The sequence below is a fragment of the Moschus berezovskii genome, chromosome X (genome assembly GCF_049115385.1).
Source record: "Moschus berezovskii isolate FMDL1 chromosome X, NW_MosBer_1.0, whole genome shotgun sequence".
NCBI lineage: Eukaryota > Metazoa > Chordata > Mammalia > Artiodactyla > Moschidae > Moschus > Moschus berezovskii.
This window is the reverse complement of record NC_142488.1, coordinates 47,339,496-47,361,519: the sequence shown is the minus strand read 5'-3', so window position 1 is coordinate 47,361,519 and position 22,024 is coordinate 47,339,496. Positions and strand designations below refer to the sequence as shown.

The following is a 22,024-nucleotide window of genomic DNA, read 5'->3' as shown; positions in this document are numbered from 1 at the left end:
TTTCAACGCTTACCCAGGAAGTTTATAACTGTGCTGTAGCCTTCATTTCCTGCTAATGCAGAGCCTCAAGGCTAGTCAGAGATAAGAACATATGACATTCTCATGTCTTTCCTGAGCATGCATACAATCCTATGCATGTCTTGGCTTTCCAGATTCCAGGGATGTGTCAGAGATTTTCAAAGTCTCTGAACATTAATTACTTTGTTGTTGCTGTTGTTTTTCTTTTAAGCTTTTTGGCAAGCCTCTTGTTTAGTTCAGTTGTTGTCTAATGCTCCAGGCATCTGTCTGACAAACACACCCCTTCCCTGGTAAAAGTTTTAGCACTGGATGATCAATAAAGACAAGCCTTTTGAATCAGGTCTTTCAGGGAACTGCCACAGAAGTCAAATAATGACAATTTTGGGGGGGAATTAAATCTGTTCTGTTAAGTCTAGCACCTTGAACAAGGCTTATTTTCAAGGCTACTACTGTTCTGGGACAGGGTAATAGAGCTGGGGTAAATTAAGATGCAACAATACTTGCCTTACTTAACAAGACTGGAATGTTTTTCTTCCATAAATGCTACCTGGGTTGATTCAAATCTTTGGCTATTTTTCCAAAATCTTAAAGAAAAAAAGTTACGAAAAATTTTTGTCAGTCATTTCACTGCTTTTGTGAAGAAGTAAGTATTTGGAGGTTCTTACTCTATTATCTTTACTAACTCACCACAACCACCTTCTTTGTAATACTTCTAAGACCCTCTCAAGAGAATAAGTAGCTAAATTTCAGCTGGAAGTTAGTTAAAATGTTTTCCCCATACACATTAATTACGCATCTGACAGGCCATTACTTATTTCCCATTTTTTTTTCCTAAAACATTCAACTGTTCACTCACGGGTGCCAGGGCCCTTGAATGGACTCCCTTTTCCTTGCAGATTCCTCAAAGCCACTTGAGACCAAGACTAAGTCACTTCCAACCATGCAAACCCCCTTGGAAGGTGAGTTTTACTGGGGTTCTGTGGGAATAGAGAAGGTCTGAAATGGTGTCATGGACGCCAAGGGAGGAGGCTCAATGCCATTAGACAGGTAATAAGAGGTCACTGGGTTCTTCAGAAGAAACATAGCAATAAAGACATGGAAATAAAAAGACTTAAGGGTCATGAAGAAGTGAATCATCAATATATATATATATATATATATATATTTCTTTGTAAAAATTTCTGAGGCAAAAAGAAGGAGAGAATTTGAATAACCCTATAGGAAAAGTGGAAAAAGAAAACTGACTTCTGCTCTGTTCCTAGTCTGAATTGCTATGGGACTTCAGGTATATTTTCTCTCCTCTATGGGCCTTCTTCCCACCAACAGTAAAAAAAAAAATAATATAAGCTATTACATTATTGTATTGAATTGGCAAAAAAGTTCAATCAAGTTTTTCTGTAAGATATTATGGAAAAACCCAAATGAAATTTTTTTCCAACCCAATAATAGTGGTCAATAACATGGCCAGGAATTCTGGAAATCTTAGCACAGATACCCATAGAAGAACTGCAATCTGTGCAGCCACCGTCCATCTTGAAAGTTCCTATCTGGAAGAGAGGCCTCTGACCCTAATAATCCTGTTGTTATAGCAACATCCAAAGTGAATACATCCTGGGGCAGAATAACTGAAGTGGACGGTTATATTGGAAAGACAAGTTCTGGACCAGGTAAGGGAAATGTTAACGCTTCTATTCTTCCTTTTTTGGCTCTTAACTTTGCAACAAAAACTTTCCAGTATGCACAGTATTCTATGTCATTCTACTCTGCAAACTGTTACCTTCTCTGTTCTAGGCTATGATCAAAGGTCCTAGAGACAGATGAGGTGGTTAGAATGGAGAAAGGAGAGAGAAAGATACAGATACAGGAATGATCAAAGTCAGAATGTGTTTAAGGATAGTGATAGATGTGTTCTTAGTTCTCTGTTGGCATAATATACTTCCTAAACATTCTATGTAAGAATTAGAATGGGACTATGACTTCAGCCAGCTCTCCTAGGGAAACAGGCATTGAACAAGGTAAGGGTAGTGGCAAGGCTTCATTACTTGAGTTATTCTTCAGAGGTCACCAAGAAGCTTGTAGCTGATTTCTGATTCCTTCAAAGTTTCAAGGATCCCTAAGTCAAAGTCTCAGAGATGCAAACCCCAAAGATAAGTTCTTTGGGTTTTCACCTGGAGCTAATAGCTGGTATGCAGTGGTTTAACTACATTGATTATTAAAACAATGAAATACTTCTATTTTATATCATTTTATTTCATCAACAATACTAGTTGATGCTAGATGTTTCCCTTAATCACCGTTTCACATTATCACCTTGGCTGCCTTGGCCCATCCCTCAGAACTCTCTATACCAACCCCATGGTTCTGCAACAAAAGTATTGATGCCTGGAGACCTCTAAGACTCCAGGTCTACAGTAGGTATCTGTTTTGATTGATAGGTACATAATAGTTTGATGACTGTCACTCCTGGTCTTATCCTCTGGTTGTGTGTCATTAATGGTGGACTTCTTAATGCCTCTGTATTTCTGCCCTCCTGGTTGCAGAGTTTCTTGGTTGTCTCAGGTCACAGCTTAAACTTATTTTGTGTTCCATTTTTGTGTTGTCACTTTTGGCTTGAAGACTTCTATAGTTCCATGTCTCTCCTATGGCAATATCCATAGAAGAGGGGGGCTAGAAGATACTCCTTAAGACAGTTGATTTGAGAAGATGAGAAAATAACTTTTGGAGGAATGGATACTCTAATATTTGGGGTTTATGTCCTACATCTTCTATTAATTATTTTACAGCTTGACTCTCTGCACTGAGGAACCTTCCCTTGATTTGTATCATTTTTTATAGCTTGGGTTCTCTCGAATCCAATTAGAGCTCTAAGGACCACAAATATCAGATTTCTAAGATATAATATTTTGGGATCTAGAGAAAACAAAGTCAGTTGCAGCAGTAAATCCTAAGGACACTGGGATTCCTTTCCCTCTCCATCCATATCCCCTGACCTCACTCCCTAGATTCAGAATATTATAACTACAAATGCATTAGACATCATCCAATATTTTCATTGAACTTATGGGGAAACTCGGAGAAGGCAGTGGCACCCCACTCCAGTACTCTTGCCTGGAAAATCCCATGGATGGAGGAGCCTGGTAGGCTGCCATCTATGGGGTCGCACAGAGTCAGACACGACTGAAGCGACTTAGCAGCAGCAGCAGCAGCAGCATGGAGGAACTAAGGTATTAGTCAAAAATCTGATTAAAGTCATTGTATTTATTCTTCTATGACTTCTACGTATTTAGCCTTCTATGACTGCTGAAAATGTACCCCATACTTCAGATCAGTTCAGTCGCTCAGTCGTGTCCGACTCTTTGCGACCCCATGAATCACAGCACTCCAGGCCTCCCATACTTAGCACCTTAAAATAACACAAATGTATTAGCCTATACTTCTGGACATCAGAAGTCTGACACACTGGGCTAAAATCAAGGTATAATTGGTCTGCGTTCTGTTTGGAGACTGGGGATAATCAGTTTCTTTGACCTCCTTTCAGTTTCTAGAGGTTGCCTTCTTTCCTTGGCTTCTGGTTACCTTCCACCATTTTCAAAACTAGCAATGTAGCATCTTCAAATATCTCACTATCATCCCCTCTTCTGTTTCCTTCTTCCACTTTTGGGAGACCCTTGAGATTCCATTGAGCCCACCCAGATATTTCAAGATAATCTCCCCACTTCAAAGTCAATGAATTAACAACCTTAAATATATCTGCAACCTTAATTCTTCCCTACAATGTAAATTAACATAGTGGGGATATGAATATGAACATCTTTGGAGGACACTTATTCTGCCTACCACAGTCGTACAGCAAATAAATAACAGATCCTGGACTGGAAGCCTAGTCCAGGGATTTCCTTCAACTTGTAGACATGATTCAGATAGGTAACCCAGGAGACTCAGTGGAAATATGTTTTGAGGATTAAGAAACCTGAATACTTGGACAGAGTGTTTGAATAAAAGAATCATTGTGACTAGAAGCAATTGATCCTAATCTCAATAAGGCAGTGTTTTTATGAAACTGGGAAGCACTTTCTCCTAAGAAGATGTGAAAAGCCTCTTGTCTTGGTCCCATGGAAAGCATTGAGTACTGGTTCAAATGCCCAGGCCAATCAGCCATCAATGAGTGGATCTGAAATAACTTGCATATACATGGAGTCTCTAGCTTCTCTCAAGGCTTTCTCATGGATCCAGGGGTTTGTTTGTCTCTCTGGCTAGCTAAGAAAATTAGGAGAAGATGGAAAAGAAAGAACTGTGAGGTAGTCTGGACTGATCCTTGGAGTCTCTGTTTCTGGACTGTTTTCAACCAGATACCACTTGGTCTTGTTTTGCCCCTTAGGAAAAGGCTTGTCTATCTTTGCCATAATTCTCATCATCTCCTTGTGCTGTATAGTGTTCATCACCATGACTTTTATCATGGTCTGCCGGAAGACATCCCAACAGGGTGAGTGATGAATATGAATGGGTGGCTTTTGCTTATTCTTTCATTCAGCAGTACAGTTGAGCATAATCTCTGTATCAAGCACTGTTAGGCACTTCAAAGGGTCCCCAGCCTATCCTGAAAGTGAGGATAGAGAACCCACGGAGACAGACATGCAATAAGAGTAAAACATATGAAAGTTAATTCACAAATCTTTTTACTCAACCTGGCACAGTATCTACATAGTGGATTTTTAATGAGGATGCAAGAGAAGGAGAAGTCAAAATTACTTGCCTCAAGTTATTTACAGTTTAACTAATGGAATCAAGGTAGAGTCATGGAGTTTATAAATAATAATACATAGCTATAAGGGCTATGAACTCAAAGCTTGGAGAAGATAATCAATGCTAAAGGGATCCGAGGGACAGGAGAATCATTTAGGGGTAGAATATCAAGGGCTTTCAGAAAGAGGTGGGACTTAGACCATACCTTGGGGGAAGAAAGCCATTGAAAGGGACAATATTCTACAAATACATGAAATTACATGAATAAAGGGGTGAAATTGTAAAAGATAAATGTGAGTGGAGTCATCAATAGAGAAAATTCATGTAGCCAAGCAATAGAGAAATACAAAGGAAAAGATAAGATAATTCCTGATTCTAGAAGTCTTGAATGACAGGTTAAGGAATTTGCAATTTCTTCTCTAAGGCTTGCATTAAAAATCACTTTAAAAATTTAAGCCAGGCAGTGACAGGATTACAGTGTAGTTGTTCAGGGTCATTTAACATCTGTTTGCCAACAGAGGAAAAATATAATCTTAATGATTATTTCTAAGTAAAGCCTAACTACACCTCAATTCCTTTTGCACTAGTCATTTTAACTAGCATTTGTGTGTCTCTTCCTTTGAAGTAGCTCCTACTCCCTAATAGTCTGATTTTTACCATAGGTGTCTCCAACCCAAAAAGAGGAGGAAGCCTTGAGTTTCTCCTTCTCCTGTGTTTGAAGTAAAAACTCTTGTCTTGGCCAATTACCATGGCTATGACCCATGAGGCTAAACTTGGAAGTGGAGATATCTTCAGTTCAGTCCAGTTCAGTCGCTCAGTCATGTCCGACTCTCCGTGACCCCATGAATCACAACACGCCAGGCCTCACTGTCCATCACCAACTCCCAGAGTTCACTCAAATTCATGTCCATAGAGTTGGTGACTCCATCCAGCCATCTCATTCTCTGTCGTCCCCTTCTCCTCCCGCCCCCAACCTTTCTCAGCATCAGAGTCTTTTCCAGTGAGTCAACTTGTCGCATGAGGTGGCCAAAGTATTGGAGTTTCAGCTTTAGCATCAGTCTTTCCAATGAACACCCAGGATCGATCTCCTTTAGAATGGACTGGTTGGATCTCCTTGCAGTCCAAGGGACTCTCAAGATTCTTCTCCAGCACCACAGTTCAAAGGCATCAATTCTTCGGCAATCAGCCTTCTTCACAGTCCAACTCTCAGTCTTATTGAGACTATGATGAATGTTTTCCTTTCAGTAACTCCTAGGATTATCTTAAGTTCCCACAAGTCCTAGGAGTTACTAAAAGGAAAACATTCATCATAGTCTCAATAAGACTGAGTATAAACTGTAACCATATTAGATTATTTCCCTTTCAAAAACAGTCCAGAGCTCCCCATGACTCAGAGGACAGAGGTCAATATGTAGCATCCCATTGAAGGCCCTCTGTAATGTGGCTCTGGCCTATCTTGTCAACCCCCACCATTCTCTTAGACCTAATTTCATTCCCAGTCACTGGAGTCAAACAGGCAAATAGGTGACACACCTCATGTCTTTATACTTTTTCCTTCCTGGATTGCCTTTCCACAGTTCCTTCATTCTATCTCTCTGTAAGGGAGACAGCCTCAGGGCGTCATCTCAATTTAACATGTAGTTTCTGAGTACCTACTATGTACCATGCACTAAGCATATAAAAATGAAAAAGATCTTACAATATGAAAGCTGCAGGGTCAATCAGGGAGGTAAAACATGGAAATGTAAGGCTTTATCACAAAACAAAAGACCTGCAGCATTCTGGTTTTGCTTTGTTGTGGTTTAATGTATACATTCCCAGTTTCATCTCTGAAAGATTACAAGCACCCGATGCTGGGAGGGATTGGGGGCAGGAGGAGAAGGTGACGACAGAGAATGAGATGGCTGGATGGCATCTCTGACTCGATGAACATGAGTTTGAGTGAACTCCGGAAGTTGGTGATAGACAGGAAGGCCTGGCATGCTGTGATCCATGGGGTCCCGAAGAGTCAGACACGACTGAGCGACTGAACTGAACTGAACTGAGAGGGCAGTACTAAGAGACATCCATCTTTGTACCAGGCTATAGAGCTTTTCAGAGAAGGCAATGGCAAGCCACTCTAGTACTCTTGCCTAGAAAAATCCCATGGATGGAGGAGCCTGGTAGGCTGCAGTCCGTGGGGTCGCTAAGGGTTGGACACCACTGAGCGACTTCACTTTCACTTTTCACTTTCCACTTTCACACATTGGAGAAGGAAATGGCAACCCACTCCAGTGTTCTTGCCTGGAGAATCCCAGGGACAGGGGAGCCTGGTGGGCTTCCGTCTATGGGATCACACAGAGTCAGACACGACTGAAGTGACTTAGCAGCAGCAGCAGCAGCACAGAGCTTTTAAGCCTACAAGGAATGTAGAGACTTCTCCTCCACAGACACTAGGGGGCAATGGTGACTTATTCCAAGATCTTTCCTGGATGCAGGATGGGGATAAGTGCACTTGAGAATGACTCAAGCTATAGTCCCAGGCATCAGACTGATAATTCAGGACCTTTTGTCTGGGCCTAAATGGCTGCCATGTTTTTCATAAGGACTCCCTGAAAGATATTTGGCAAGACTCCTGAGTGGAGAGTGGATCCAGTTCCAGTGTCCCTCCCCCCATCACAACAAGCTCTAGCCCAATGTCCAGAGTCAGATTGTGCCAAAGATGACAGTGATCAAGTGTGCTTCCTCTTCCTTTCCTGGGTAAATCTGCATCTGTTGAAAAACATGTAAATCTGTATTTCAAACCACTTTCCTGACAGCTCCTATTTGTTGGAAGGCTGAGACATATTAAGATCCCCCTTTCTGTCTCCTCTCTCCTTTTCTTTTCACAGGGACTCGCGTTTGGCCCTTACCCATTCCCTATGGAGACTTCTGACCTGATTCTTCTTTTTTTTTCTAGATCATGTCTATGAAGTGGCCAGGTAAGATAGCTTCTCATCTTCTATCTTCTGACCTGTTCCTTGTCTTCAAGTTTGTTGGTTATTGGCATAGAGGCAAGGGGGTTTGGTACAGACCCAATATTAAGACCAGAGGCCTTCAAGGTCAAGGCACTTTCTTTCCTCTCAGAAGCACCTCCTGTGGTACTGTCCTGACCCAGTGAACAAACAAAATAATCCAAGTCCACTAGCCCTCTGTTCCAAGAATCCTTGGGTGGCAGGTGCCTCATGGTCAGTTGTCAATAATTGGGACAGAAAAGTGGGAAACCAAGGTACCAGATTCAATTTTCTTCTCATGGGTGGTGGGCTCTTGGACCACAGGTTTCATGCCAAGGAGGCCAGTGACTCTGGTGAAACAATGAGGGTGGCCCTCTTCGCAAATGGCTGCTCCAACGAAGAGCCAGCTTCCCAGACTCTGGGCAATGACTACTCTGATAAGCCTTGCCTGGGTCAGGAGTACCAGAGCATCACCCAGATCAACAGTGACTATGCTTGTCTGCTGCATACAGATCCCCTGGACTATGAGCTTCTAGTCACCAAGGGCAAGAATGTCTGCTAAAAATGTCCTACTGGGCTGGTGTCTATTGACATAATTGCCTATTCAGCCCAGGCATTCTACATGGCCCCTTTCCTTGCTGTTTCTTCCTGGTTAGTCCAACATGTCTTCCTTGCCAACAATGGGGTTGCTAAGAGTAACTGGTTTTGCCTAAGAAGTTGCCATATGTACCTCAAGAAAGCCTGCTGCTGGGTCATGCCCTAGACCCTTCTAGTATTACTGCCTACAGCTTCAATTGCTTTTCTCCAAACACCAGAAGAAAGTACCCATAGCACTAGGACTTGGTCACCATGCCTCCAGATGCCACTCAACTTTGGCCTCTTACCACTGAACGACCAGAGGGAGACTCAGCTCTGCCAGCTCAGAGGATGAGTTGGGTTCAGGTCACTTCCCTTTCTCTAGTGCCAGAAAGCTTTGAATCAAGATTATCATGAAACAGACCAGGTTTCAGTTCTGATCCTGTACTGTGAGCCTAGTGCTCTGGTATTCTTTTGATGCTCAATAAATATCTAAGCATAATAACAACATTGGTCATATTGGTCCTCTCTCAAGTACCTACCAAGAGTGATTAAAGTGGAACTAGCTGAGATGGTTGAGGCCCTGGGAGTATGGATATAACCTTTGCTTTTTTGGTTTTCTTCCCTCACACCCATGCTATGCTTACTTCATTTCAGCAGTGAGCTCACTGAAACACAATAAATCTTTGGTAAAAGAGTATTCAACTGTCTTCTGCTGCTGCTGCTAAGTCGCTTCAGTCGTGTCCGACTCTGTGCGACCCCATAGACAGCAGCCCACCAGGCTCCCCCGTCCCTGGGATTCTCCAGTCAAGAACACTGGAGTGGGTTGCCATTTCCTTCTCCAGTGCATGAAAGTGAAAAGTGAAAGTGAAGTCGCTCAGTCGTGGCCAACTCTTAGCGACCCCAAGGACTGCAGCCCACCAGGATCCTCCGTGCATGGGATTTTCCAGGCAGGAGCACTGGAGTGGGGTGCCGACTGCCTTCTAGTCTCCTCTTAATCATCCTGCCAGCTCCACCTGGATGACTCTTCCCAGGTTAATTGGAAACCGTAAAAAAAGGAAACTTTCTTCTGTCTCGGGGGCTGGGGGTGCACAGATAAAGAGCTCTCCTTCTTTCCAAACTATGGATGCATCACCCTCAGGGATTTTTACTTCCTAGATTCCTGAAATCTTTGGAAAAGTTATACTTTTCATAGGTCATGTTTATCTCCTGACCCCTTCTTACAATGTGAGGTGAAGGTCACAGCATGGAAGTCTTTCTTCTCAAGCAGGAATAGATACTAGGAGTGTGAGCATGTGTGTCTGTGTTTATCTTTCTGAATATGTACACACGCGATGTACTTTTTAAATCATTCTCCTCAGTGAAGACCTGTTCTGGGCAAGTTCAATTTTTCCTCAGGTAATTCATGTCAAATCAACTTCTTCACCCTCTGTGGAAGCCGACATGCACCACTTTTGATTACAATGCAACTCCAAGGTCATTTCAGATTTAACCAACAGCTGCCCCCCATACACTGATTACAAAGTCAAAATTATACACAAAAGTGAACAAGGAGCCCTTTGTTTTACAGGAATGAAAGTAATGAATCAAGGAGCACTTCCATCCCCAGGGCCTGTATGTCTTTTGCTTTTGCTACATAAATTGTTCCAGAATAGAAAAATATGAAAGCAAACATCTAAATTATTTTAATGAAGCCAGTTAACATGGATACTACAAGTTGATTAAATGTCACACAAAAGATAAAATTACAGAGCTAGGATCATATATATATATAATCATATGATCGTATATATATTATATATATATATATATGAAAGTCCTAAGTATAGACCTAGTCCAAATACACAGTATAGAATAATTAAAAGTGATGTGATAACATTGGACCTGTCTTAGGCAAGTAGCTGGTTGGGAAAAAGACAAGATATCCAGAAGAGAGGAAAAATATAAAGTTCCTCTAAGGTAGTTTCTCAAATTTTGTTCCATGAAATACAAAACCCAGGAAATGACCCACAGAAAAAAATTCCATAAGCAGATAGGCATGGGAAATGTTTCACTCTATGGCTCTCTTGGAGATTTCCAAAGCAATATTTCAATATTAAAGTCTCTGAAAAATCCTACCATAAAGTACCTATATAGCTTTTTGCTACCAAGTGATTCCAAAATTTATTTGCTCTCTGAGTCTGCTTTTTTGCCCTCATCCTCCAACTCTTGACCCTGTTTCTCAGGGATAAAACCCTCCATGTTGGCAGTTACCTCACACACCCTATAGCATTGTAGTTACAAAAATTTAATTGTTTTTTCACAAAGTTCCTGGGTAGCATTTGACCCAAAGGCCCAAGGCTAAGGGACTCATGGAAAGTATTTCAATCAGTAAGCATTTATTAAGTATTTTCTGTGACTAGAGTACTGTGCTGAGGTTGGAGTAGGGTAGAAATGGGGAGAGAGCAATCATGGAAAGAGTATCGTTCTCTAGGAGTTCACAATCTAGTGGAGAATTTAAAAATACCTCCCTTAGAAGTTCACTAACAATTCAAAAGGTTCCATTGGGCAGTAAGAGATAAATGGGTACATACAAGCACCCAGGCAAGGAGTGTGTTGAAGAACGAAGCAGGAAAGAATATAAGTTAACTTTCAAAAGTCTTTGGAGATGCTGGACTTTGGCTGGGCCAGGAAGTATGGGAAAGAATTGGATGAGAAGAGAGAAATAAAGAAGGTGTTCCCAGGAGGAGAAAGAGCATGAGGAAAAGGAGAGAGATAAGTAAGGTCAAATTGTGTTTAGAAGTCAAGATTGAGTGTCAAGAAATTGGGTGCCCAAGTCCTGATGTCCTTGCTAGGTGACTCTGGGAGGGGAATGTGAAGAAAGAATGAATCAAAGAACATTTGCATCCCTTGAAAATGCCCAAATGCATTTTCAAGACTACTGTGTCCCCCTAGGGCTGCCACACTGTGTAGCAGAGCTGGTTCATTTTTCCCCCACACCTTCACATATAATGGTTTATTTCCCTTAAAGTCACCCGAAAATAACTTCTGAGAACTTAGTTGGTATTTGCTGAGTGTTCTTGTATCCAGCTGTCTCTCTTCTGTTGTATCTCAAGTGTCCCGGCCTGGAGCTGCTAGGCATATGCCGCACTTGGGGTATTTGACAAACTGACACTACTACATGGAGTGTCCAACTCAGCTTGTCAAATACACGGAGCATGGCACTGCAGGAGGCTGGGTCAGGGGCTTCAGTGGGGAGGCGAGACCTTCCTGGAAGATGTGACCTTGGAGGGAAAGAGAGAGAAAGGAGTCACACTCTGAGCACCAGGGAAACTGCAGAGGCTGTAGGGACTAGGTGAATGACCAGAATAAGCACGTAAATGAAATAGGCAATAAGGCTTTTAACCAGAAGAAGGATCTTTACGGTATATATGGAAAGCCCAGTTGATACTGCAGGTGAAGTCCCAGTGCCCAGTTGGGGGATTCTTAGCCCTTAGTCCTATAGCTATGGCATTTCTAGGGGTCCTGAGCTACCGTGAGGTTCTCTGCACAGGAAAGGACCAAGTCCCAGAATTAATGTCCATGTCCCACCTTCCTATTGTCACAGTTCGCACAGTGTTCTATGCTATGTGTGCTATGTGTGTTACTCAGTGTGTTATGTTCTCACAGTGTTATGGCTATGAACAAAGGCTTTTAGGCTAAGCGTGGGCATGAATTCTGGTTCTTCCATTAAGTAGTTGAGAAATCTTGGATAAATCATTTCATCTCTCTGAACTCTAGTTTTCCACATCCACAAAATGGGTGTAAGTACTGTTGGCAGTGGACTTGGCAGTCAGGTACTGGGATCATTCAGTGCAGTCATCAGAAAAATAAAGAAGCTACCAGGAGCATGATCATGCATGCCTGGAACTTCTGAGAGAATTCCCTTAGCAATGCCCAAATCCTGTTGCTAAAAGTTCCGGGTTGTCTGTGTCAAATTCTTCCCCTTCCCAGGTGAGGTAGTTGATCTATGAGAAAGTAACTGGCTTATATTAAAAACTGGCATGAAAATTGCAAATATTCCAAGGAATATAAAACTGCCCCATGAGGCGAGAAGGCCTTATCCCAGATAAGACAAGGCAGAGGAACTTCTCTGTAAATGAAACAGCAAAATGCATTTTTGTAAAAAAAAAAATAAACCTTAACTCTTTCAGTTGAATATATGTTGGTAAGGGGATGATGTGTGTGCATGTGTGCTATGTTGCTTCAGTTGAATCTGACTCTTTGCAACCCCGTGGACTGTAACCCACCAGGTTCCTCTGTCCATGGGATTCTCCAGGCAAGAATACTGGAGTGGGTTGCTATGCCCTCCTCCAGGGGATCATCCCACTCCACAGATCGAACCCGCATTTCATGTCTCCTGCATTGGTAGGCAGGTTCTTTACCACTAGCACCACCAGGAAGCCTCAAAGGGGTGAAATGCTCCTCCAATTTGATATCTGAGAGTGACTTCAAACTTAAAGCTCTAAACAGTATTTTCCACCCTCTACCTCTCTACCTATCCAATCATTTCCCTCTCTACCTACCCAATCCATTCCAAGCAACTCAGAAGTGTGGCTTTTTTAGCCAAAGCAGCAATCATGATCACCAGATATGCCATAGTGGAAGAATCAGACAAACTTTGATTCTAATGCTGCTGTGGGCACCAATTAGCCAACCATGACTTTGGGAAAGTTTTCCCTTAGGTTTCAGTTGTCCTTTGAGCTTCAGTTGTCTCCCCTGGAAATGGTAACAAGAAAACTTACCTGGCAAAAATTGTTGTAAAAGTGTCTGGTGACCTTTCCAGAGCCTTTCGTATAGGAGCTCACAGAAAGCTTACCTTAGTCCCTGGAGAAGCCAGCCAAGGAAGCTGATTAATAGAGTTTGAGTTCAGGGTGGCTGGAGAGAGAGAACTGTACTGATGTCTTTCTTCTATTATCATCATTATTGACTACCAGCTTTTGTGAGAAGACCTGGATAAACTGGAGGTGCCCACAGCCTTCTGAACACCCTTTGTGACTTCATCAAAAAGGAAGAGAGATATGAAGAGGTTAAAGATTCTTTTTTAGTACATGAAATTTAAGAGCCTTATAAACCATTTTGTCCCAGTACTAATGGAAAGAATCAGTAGTTGAGCTGAAACTATATTGGTTTTATTTCCACTTTTGATGTTCTAGTCCATGCCTCTCCCATAGAATATAATGAAAGCAGGTTTAGCTGAGGAAAGCTGGCCAAATCGATAGGAAGAAGAGGTGGATATCTACATGGAGCAGTATTGAGGGACACTGAAAGTTTTTCTCTTGGTCTGTTACACTACATAAAATATCATCTGTTCTCTGCCTACCCTGGGAGGTCTAACACACCAAGTAGTAAGACTTGCCCTGCAACTGACGCAGCTGGGCCTCCTCACACTGGAAGCAGTATGGATTTTTTTTTCAGGCATAGTTAAACCCCCTGCTCAGCCTCACCCAGAGATATTTACTCAGCATCACTTTCACATCCCTTCTCAACAGAGGGCTGACAACCTTCAAAATAAGAAATATAAAAACTAAAAGAGTCTCTGGACACAATTCATCTAATCCTCCCCCTCTTATTTTTTGCAGAAGAGGCCAAAGATATGTGTCCTAGAACAGGGAAAGGACTCATTCAAAGATACATAATGCATAAACAGCAAAACCAGAACTGCTATTCAAATATCCTGACTCCTGGTTCCAGAGAAATTTCCACGCCCATTTGGCTATCTCCTAAACTGTCTGTTATTACCATTTTAGGATTCAGGACAGAAGGGGACCAATCGGACCCTTCTTCTCCCCTACCCTTGATCCAGGATTCATGAGAAGTGTCCAAAGAGAATGAGATGGGTAGATCCAAGCCACCTTTAGTAGCCATGGACACTGCCTCAATTTGGGAACCCAAAAAGAGAGGGCAAGTGGATACTATACCTGTTACTGAATTGGTGCCTTCATCTTGTAGGAGGCATAGGTTCCCTGATGATGAGCCATCCTGCAGAAGTCAGAGGGAACTGGGCTTTATGTTTTGAACAGGAAGGTCCTATGTTTTGAAGGGCTTTTGGTGTCTTCAAGAGGAAACAGAAATGAGGAAGATAAGGCTGAGGTTAGCCAACGGAAATCTGAGTGCAAAATGACAAAACAGTGCCGTTGTGAAAGGGTCTCCTACTGCAGCAACAGTCCCCACTGCTATGTCCTTGCCCACTGCCACTGAACTCCACCAGGTACTAATTCCCCAAGCTTCAGAAAGTCAGAGTAGAGAACTCTGGCTGCCCTAAGTTCTGCCGATGGCCAGAGAGGTTTCCTCAGAATTATTGAAGGAGTCCTGAAATGTCAAAGCTAAGACATTGTCAAATGAAAATTGGCAAAATTTAGAAACTAATCCTCTGAAGAATAAAAGAAAATGCCTGATATATAAAAGCAAATTAGTGGCATACATAGAACTTAAATCTATTTCTGTCAACTCCAAATTCATGTGTTCTCTCACCCTGTCAGAATGTTTCCTGTTCCTGAAACATTCATTTTAACTCCATTGACACAAAACATAATTCACAGGGATAAATTTACAGGTACAAAATGAAGGGCTCCTTGTAAAAAAAAAAAAAAAGAAAAGGAAATCAAGATGGTGACAGCAGAACATTAAGCTAAGTTTGGGGTCTTTTTTAAGCATGAAGCCCTGTGAAACTTTACAGATCACATACATTTGAAGCTGGCCTTATTATCACAGTTCTGCCCACAGGTTGCATTCTGGCATCTAGGGAATTTAAGACAGAATGAAAAAAGAAATTTCACACCTACAAAGCATTTATTATATGTTTTGCATAATGCTCTCATTATGTGTTTTGCATGTATTATTTACTCAAGAACCATCTTGTATGGTATTATCATTATTCCTATTTATAGGTGAGGAAAATGAAACACATAGAAGTAAAGTGTCTTGCCTAAAGAAACAAAACTGGGAAATAATTGAGAAGGCAGAATTTGCACTCAAGTCTTTCTGATTCCAAACATTAGGCTTCTTCTACTCTCTCATGTTGATTACAAAGAAAGTAATTGACCTTGAGAAGGAGAAGATAATGCCAGAACCTTAAACTCAACTTCAGGATTCATGAGGAACATGACAGTCATGAGGAGAAAGTAAATAATTTCCTTGATCCTCTTGCTTGCAATCCTTGGGTAGTTCCCATTCACAGCCAGGAAGACTGAATTCCCACTATGCAGGACACTACATCGTGAAACCTGATGACATGGCAGATGGCATATCATAGAGGCAATTCCTGCTATGTTTTCAGGCTATATTTGCATGATCACTCTCAATGATTGCAGTGCCCAAGTCTCAGTCCTTAGTCTACAGAGCAGAAATAGGACTCTTTGCAGTACTCAAGACTCACTGAATAATCTATCCAAGCCACATACCGTAGTATAAATTCAGGTTCAAGAGAAAAAAAAAAAAAACAACATCCTAGGAGCTAGGAGTTTTGTGTCCTACTCCCAGATCTGTCAGCTCTGTTCCCTCCCTTAATTTTCAGTTCAGTTCAGTTCAGTCGCTCAGTCATGTCCGACTCTCCGCAACCAGGCCTCCCTGTCCATCACCAACTCCCAGAGTTCACTCAAACTCATGTCCATAGAGTCGGTGATGCCATCCAGCCATCTCATTCTCTGTCGTCCCCTTCTCCTCCTGCCCCCAACCTTTCCCAGCATCAGAGTCTTTTCCAGTGAGTCAACTCGTCGCATGAGGTGGCCAAAGTATTGCAGTTTCAGCTTTAGCATCAGTCCTTCCAATGAACACCCAGGATTGATCTCCTTTAGAATAGACTGGTTGGATCTCCTTGAAGTACAAGGGACTCTCAAGAGTCTTCTCCAATACCACAGTTCAAAAGCATCAATTCTTCAGCGATCAGCTTTCTTCACAGTCCAACTCTCACATCCATACATGACCACAGGAAAAACCATAGCCTTGACTAGACGGACCTTGGTTGGCAAAGTAATGTCTCTGCTTTTTAATATGCTATCTAGGCTAGTCATAACTTTTCTTCCAAGGAGTAAGCGTCTTTTAATTTCATGGCTGCAATCTTAGTTTCCCACTTAACCAACAGAGATTGAACTAGATGATCTTGGTGGCCTCTCCAACTCAAACATTCCCTGGTTCCTTTATAACCCCTTCCATTGCTGCTCCTCTCTCACTATGGTCTTCTCTGCATATGCAGGGCCTAGAGGCTCTAGGGGATAGCTTGAATAGGGATTCATTCACATTCACACTGCTCTGTCGAAACTTTCTTCTACCAGAATAATTTATTGGTTTAGTCTTTGAGACTAGTTTCCCCAGATCTATCTTCTAGAAAGATTCAGTTCCTTTGTTGTTGTTGTTGCTTCTTACTAAAACTTGGGGTGGACTCAGGGTTGTCTTTTGAGCTCTGTCCTAGGGAGGGACCCTTCCTCTCTACTTATATCCTATAGATTGAGTAATTTCAGCTACCCACTCTTTTTTTTTTTTTTTCTCTCATTTTCAGTTAAGGTACTCTCCTAGATTTTTAACAGGGGCCCTCTGGAAACAACATCTTCAATTAAAGTAGCAATTGTTGTTATTGAGTTGCTAACTCGTGTTTGACTCTTTTCTGTCCCATGGACAGCGTGACAGACTTTCCTGTCCTTCACTATCTCTTGTAGTTTGCTCAGATTCATGTCCATTGAGTCGGTGATGCTATCTAACCATCTCATTCTCTACTGCCCCCTTCTTCTTTTGCCTTCATTCTTTCCCATCAGAGGCTTTTCCAATGAGTCAGCTCTTCACATCAGGTGATCAAATTATTAGAGCTTCAGCATCAACATTTCCAATGAATATTCAGGGTTGATTTTCTTTACGATTGACTGCTTTGATCTCCTTGCTGCCCAAGGGACTCTAAAGAGTCTTCTCCAGGACCACAGTTTGAAGGCATCAGTTCTTGAGCACTCAACCTTCTTTATGGTCCAACTCTCACATCCATACATGACTACTGGGAAAACCAGAGCTTTGACTATACAGACCTTTGTTGGCAAAGAGAGTTGTCTCTGCTTTTTAATGCTGTCTAGGTTTGTCATAACTTTCTTTTCAAGGAGCAAATGTCTTTAATTTCCTGGTTGTAGTCACCATCCACAGTAATTTTGAAGGCTAAGAAAATAAAATCTGTCACTGCTTCCACTTTTATCCCTTATATTTGCCATGAAGTGATAGGACTGGATGCCATAATGTTAGTTTTTTGAATGTTGAGTTTTAAGCCAACTTTTTCACTCTCCTCTTTTACCCTCATCAAGAGGCTTTTTGTCTTTTTCTGCTCTGATTGCTGTGGCCAAAACTTCCAGAACTATGTTGAATTGTAGTGGTGAGAGTGGACACCCTTGTCTTGTTCCTGACTTTAGGGGAAATGCTTTAAATTTTTCACCATTGAGGATAATGTTTGCTGTGGGTTTGTCATATACAGCTTTTATTATGTTGAGGTATGTCCCTTCTATTCCCATCTTCTGGAGGGTTTTTATCATAAATGGATGTTGAATATTGTCGAAGGCTTTCTCTGAATCTATTGAGATAATCATAAGATTTTTATTTTTCAGTTTGTTAATGTGGTGTATTACGTTGATTGATTTGCGGATATTGAAGAATCCTTGCATTCCTGGGATAAAGCCTACTTGGTCATGATGTATGATCTTCTTAATGTGTTGTGGGATTATGATTCCTAGAATTTTGTTAAGGATTTTTGCATCTATGTTCATCAGTGATATTGGCCTGTAGTTTTCTTTTTTTGTGGCATCTTTGTCAGGTTTTGGTATTAGGGTGATGGTGGCCTCATAGAATGAGTTAGGAAGTTTCCCTTCCTCAGCAATTTTCTGGAAGAGTTTGAGTAGAATAGGTGTTAGCTCTTCTCTAAATTTTTGGAAGAATTCAGCTGTGAAGCCATCTGGACCTGGGCTTTTGTTTGCTGGAAGATTTCAGATTACATCTTCTATTTCCATGCTTGTGATAGGTCTGTTAAGATTTTCTATTTCTTCCTGGTTCAGTTTTAGAAAGTTGTACTTTTCTAAGAATTTGTCCATTTCTAGTGGTGCTGGGAAAACTGGTTAGCCACTTGTAAAAGAATGAAACTAGGACACTTCCTAACACCACACACAAAAATAAACTCAAAATGGATTAAAGATCTAAATGCAAGACCAGAAACTATAAAACTCCTAGAGGAGAACATAGGCAAAACACTCTCCGACATAAATCACAGCAGGATCTTCCATGACCCACCTCCCAGAATATTGGAAATAAAAGCAAAAATAAACTAATGGGACCTAATTAAAATTAAAAGCTTCTGCACAGCAAAGGAAACTATAAGCAAGGTGAAAAGACAGCCTGCAGAATGGGAGAAAATAATAGCAAATGAAACAACTGACAAAGAATTAATCTCCAAAATATACAAGCAGCTCCTGCAGCTCAATTCTAGAAAAATAAAGGACCCAATCAAAAAATGGGCCAAAGAACTACAGACATTTCTCCAAAGAAGACAAACAGATGGCTAAAAAACACATGAAAAGATGCTCAACATCCCTCATAATCAGAGAAATGCAAATCAAAACCACAATGAGATACCATTACACACCAGTCAGAATGGCTGCTATCCAAAAGTCTACATGCAATAAATGCTGGAGAGGGTGTGGAGAGAAGGGAACCCTCTTACACTGTTGGTGGGAATGCAAACTAGTACAGCCACTATGGAGAACAGTGTGGAGATTCCTCAAAAAATTGGAAATAGGACTGCCATACGACCCAGCAATCACACTCCTGGGCACACACACTGAAGAAACCAGAATTGAAAGAAACACACGTACTCCAATGTTCATTGCAGCACTGTTTATAATAGGGAGGACATGGAAACAACCTAGATGTCCATCTGCAGATGAATGGATAAGAAAGCTTTGGTACATATACACAATGGAGTATTATTCAGCCATTAAAAAGAATACTTTTGAATCAGTTCTAATGAGGTGGATGAAACTGGAGCCTATTGTACAGAGTGAAGTAAGCCAGAAAGAAAAACACCAATACAGTATACTAATGCATATATATGGAATTTAGAAAAATGATAATGATAACCCTGTATACGAGACAGCAAAAGAGACACAAGTGTATAAAACAGTCTTTTGGACTCTGTGGGAAAGGTTGAGGGTGGGATGACTTGGGAGAATGGCATTGAAACATGTATATTATCATATGTGAAATGAATCGCCAGTCCAGTTTTGATACATGAGACAAGATGCTCGGGGCTGGTGCACTGGGATGACCCAGAGGGGTGGGATGGGGAGGGAGGTGGGAGGGGGTTTCAAGATGGGGAACACATGTACACCCGGGATGGATTCATGTCAACGTATGGCAAAACCAACCAATATAATATTTTAAAGTAATTAGCCTCCAATAATAAAAAAGAGGCTTTTTTGTTCCTCTTCACTTTCTCCCATTAGAGTGATATCATCTATGTGTCTGAGGTTGTTGATATTTCTCCCAACAATCTTGATTCCAGCTTTTGATTTATTCAGCTTGGAGTTTCATATGATGTACTCTGCACGATGGCAAATTTGAGCTTCATAGTAGGTCCATGAAAAAGGAGTGTTCTGAGTCAGGAGGATCTACAACTCATGCCTACTGTGCAAAAGGTCTGAATTAAAGCAAATAGCATAGCACTACTCAGAGCCTCTTTTTACCTCACAAATACAAAACATGCTGGGAAGGGCCAAATTTGCAGCAACACACAAAAGGAACTTTTCCTTTAGGTCTGTTGTCCAACCAAAAGATATAGAATTCATTCATTTTGGATGTTCTTTGGCTTGACTGTACTTATGAGACAAGATATGGGGGAAGAGAGGTGGATAAGGGGAGCAGGCAGAAGGTGCTGGAGTCTCACACTGTAGATACATTCATTTATTCACTCAGTGCTGGAATGAAAAAAAAAAAAAAACACTGAATTTTGAGTCAGAATTCCTATGTCTTAGATGTTGTGTTATAGCCCCTGGGTTATAGATCCAGCTCTGAAACTCATTAATTATATGTCCTTGAAAAATCATGCACAGCTTATTTGGGCACCAGCCACCACATCATATTAAGGAATTCTCAAGCTAGAGAGGAGAGGGATGTAGGCATGCATCCAAGGAAATAAATACTTCTACAGTGTGAGACAAGTAATTTGATGAAGGTACAAAGTGCTATCAGAAGAGTGAGTGAGAAAGCCATGATTCTCCCAGGGCAGGGATTGAAAAGGTGGTGGTGATTAGAAAACTTCTTAGAAAAGAAGGATTTTACCTATATTTTTAAAGATGGATAGAGAAAATAATGATGATTACTGTCCTTGGAAAGCCTTCTGTGACCACCCACTCTTGACAAAATTAATTGCTCCTGGCTTTGCCTGCCTCTTTGCCAGCCCAAGAACTGCTAAATAGAGACTGTGTCTGATCCCTTCCTTACTTCACAGGACCAAGAATGAAATAGTTGCTCTGTAACCATGAGTTGAATAAGTGAATGCATCAGTGCATAAGCAAATGAAGGAGCGCAAGATCCCCACATTCCTTAGCCTACTTCACTCCTATAAAAGAAATGAGAAGCCCCTCTCAACACTGAGTTCAACTTCCTGCTCATTTACCCCCATCCGCTATAGGAAGCCTGTCAAGAAAAGGCCCCAGGGACAATTGCAATGCTGAGGCCACTTCCTGTGCAAGAAGCCAGTGTCCAAACACTCCACCTCAACCTTGGTGATTGTTGTGTATATGATTGCACTGGGGCTTCCTCTGAAAGGAAACCCAAAGGCTGATGCAATGCATAGGGCACCCTCAGTCCAAGATCGAAGAACTTCATGTACTCATAAGCTTGAGGGCAGAGGGTTCACTGTGAGGTTCCCCAAAACCCAGTGAGAGTGACAAGAAACATGGCAGCAATTAATATACCAACTATAGCTCAAGTTTATTCAACATGCGTGTGTCGAGTACTTATCAGCTGCAAAGCTCTACAATTGGTACCGGTTGGGGGTTGGGGTGGGAAATACACACACACACACACACACACACACACATATATATACACAACAGAGCAGTAGTATACATCTAATAGAAATATAACATAAGCCACAAATTTTCTAATAGCCACATTAGAAATTTGAAAAAATAGATGAAAGCAATTTTGATAGTATTATTTTTTTACCTACATTATTGTATTGGTTTTGCCATACACTGACATGAATCTGCCCCGTGTGTACATGTGTTCCCCATCTTGTTCATGGAAAATTTTCTTGTTCACTGTTCATCCCAATGCATCCAAGTTGTTTTCTTAACCAGTAAGCAATGAAAATATGTTTTAATGAGGTATTCTACACTCTAAAATGTTGTGTGCATTTTAAACTTACAGTTCATGACAACATTGAAACATGTATATTATCATATGTTAAATTAATCGCCAGTCCAGGTTCAATACATGATACAGGATGCTTGGGGCTGGTGTACTGGGATGAACCAGAGGGATGGAATGGGGAGGGAGGGGGGGTTCAAGATGGGGAACACATGTACACCCGGGGCAGATTCGTGTCATTGTATGGCAAAACCAATACAATAATGTAAAGTAATTAGCCTCCAATTAAAACAAATAAATTTAAAAAGAAATTCAATCACCACATGTAGCTAGTAGCTACCACAACTGGATAGCAAAAGTACAAG

General features: G+C 41.4%; 1 protein-coding gene and 1 long non-coding RNA gene across 2 annotated transcripts in view; one reads left to right on the top strand and one right to left on the bottom strand.

Annotated features, from left to right (window-relative positions):
• Positions 1 to 9,838, top strand: part of VSIG4 (V-set and immunoglobulin domain containing 4) — a 31,115-nt gene extending 21,277 nt beyond the window's left edge. The window contains 5 exon segments of the mRNA XM_055393376.2: positions 915 to 977; positions 1,608 to 1,685; positions 4,397 to 4,501; positions 7,700 to 7,721; positions 8,058 to 9,838. Coding sequence (XP_055249351.1) covers positions 915 to 977; positions 1,608 to 1,685; positions 4,397 to 4,501; positions 7,700 to 7,721; positions 8,058 to 8,295 — 506 coding nt within the window. The 3' untranslated portion in view covers positions 8,296 to 9,838.
• A 584-nt stretch (positions 9,839 to 10,422) lies between these two features.
• On the bottom strand, positions 10,423 to 14,395 carry LOC129534865 (uncharacterized). The gene is made up of 3 exons (XR_008681511.2): positions 14,249 to 14,395; positions 13,147 to 13,325; positions 10,423 to 11,572 (listed from the first exon to the last, which is right to left on the bottom strand). It is a non-coding gene; the product is annotated as an uncharacterized LOC129534865 (long non-coding RNA).
• Between the last annotated feature and the right edge of the window lie 7,629 nt (positions 14,396 to 22,024).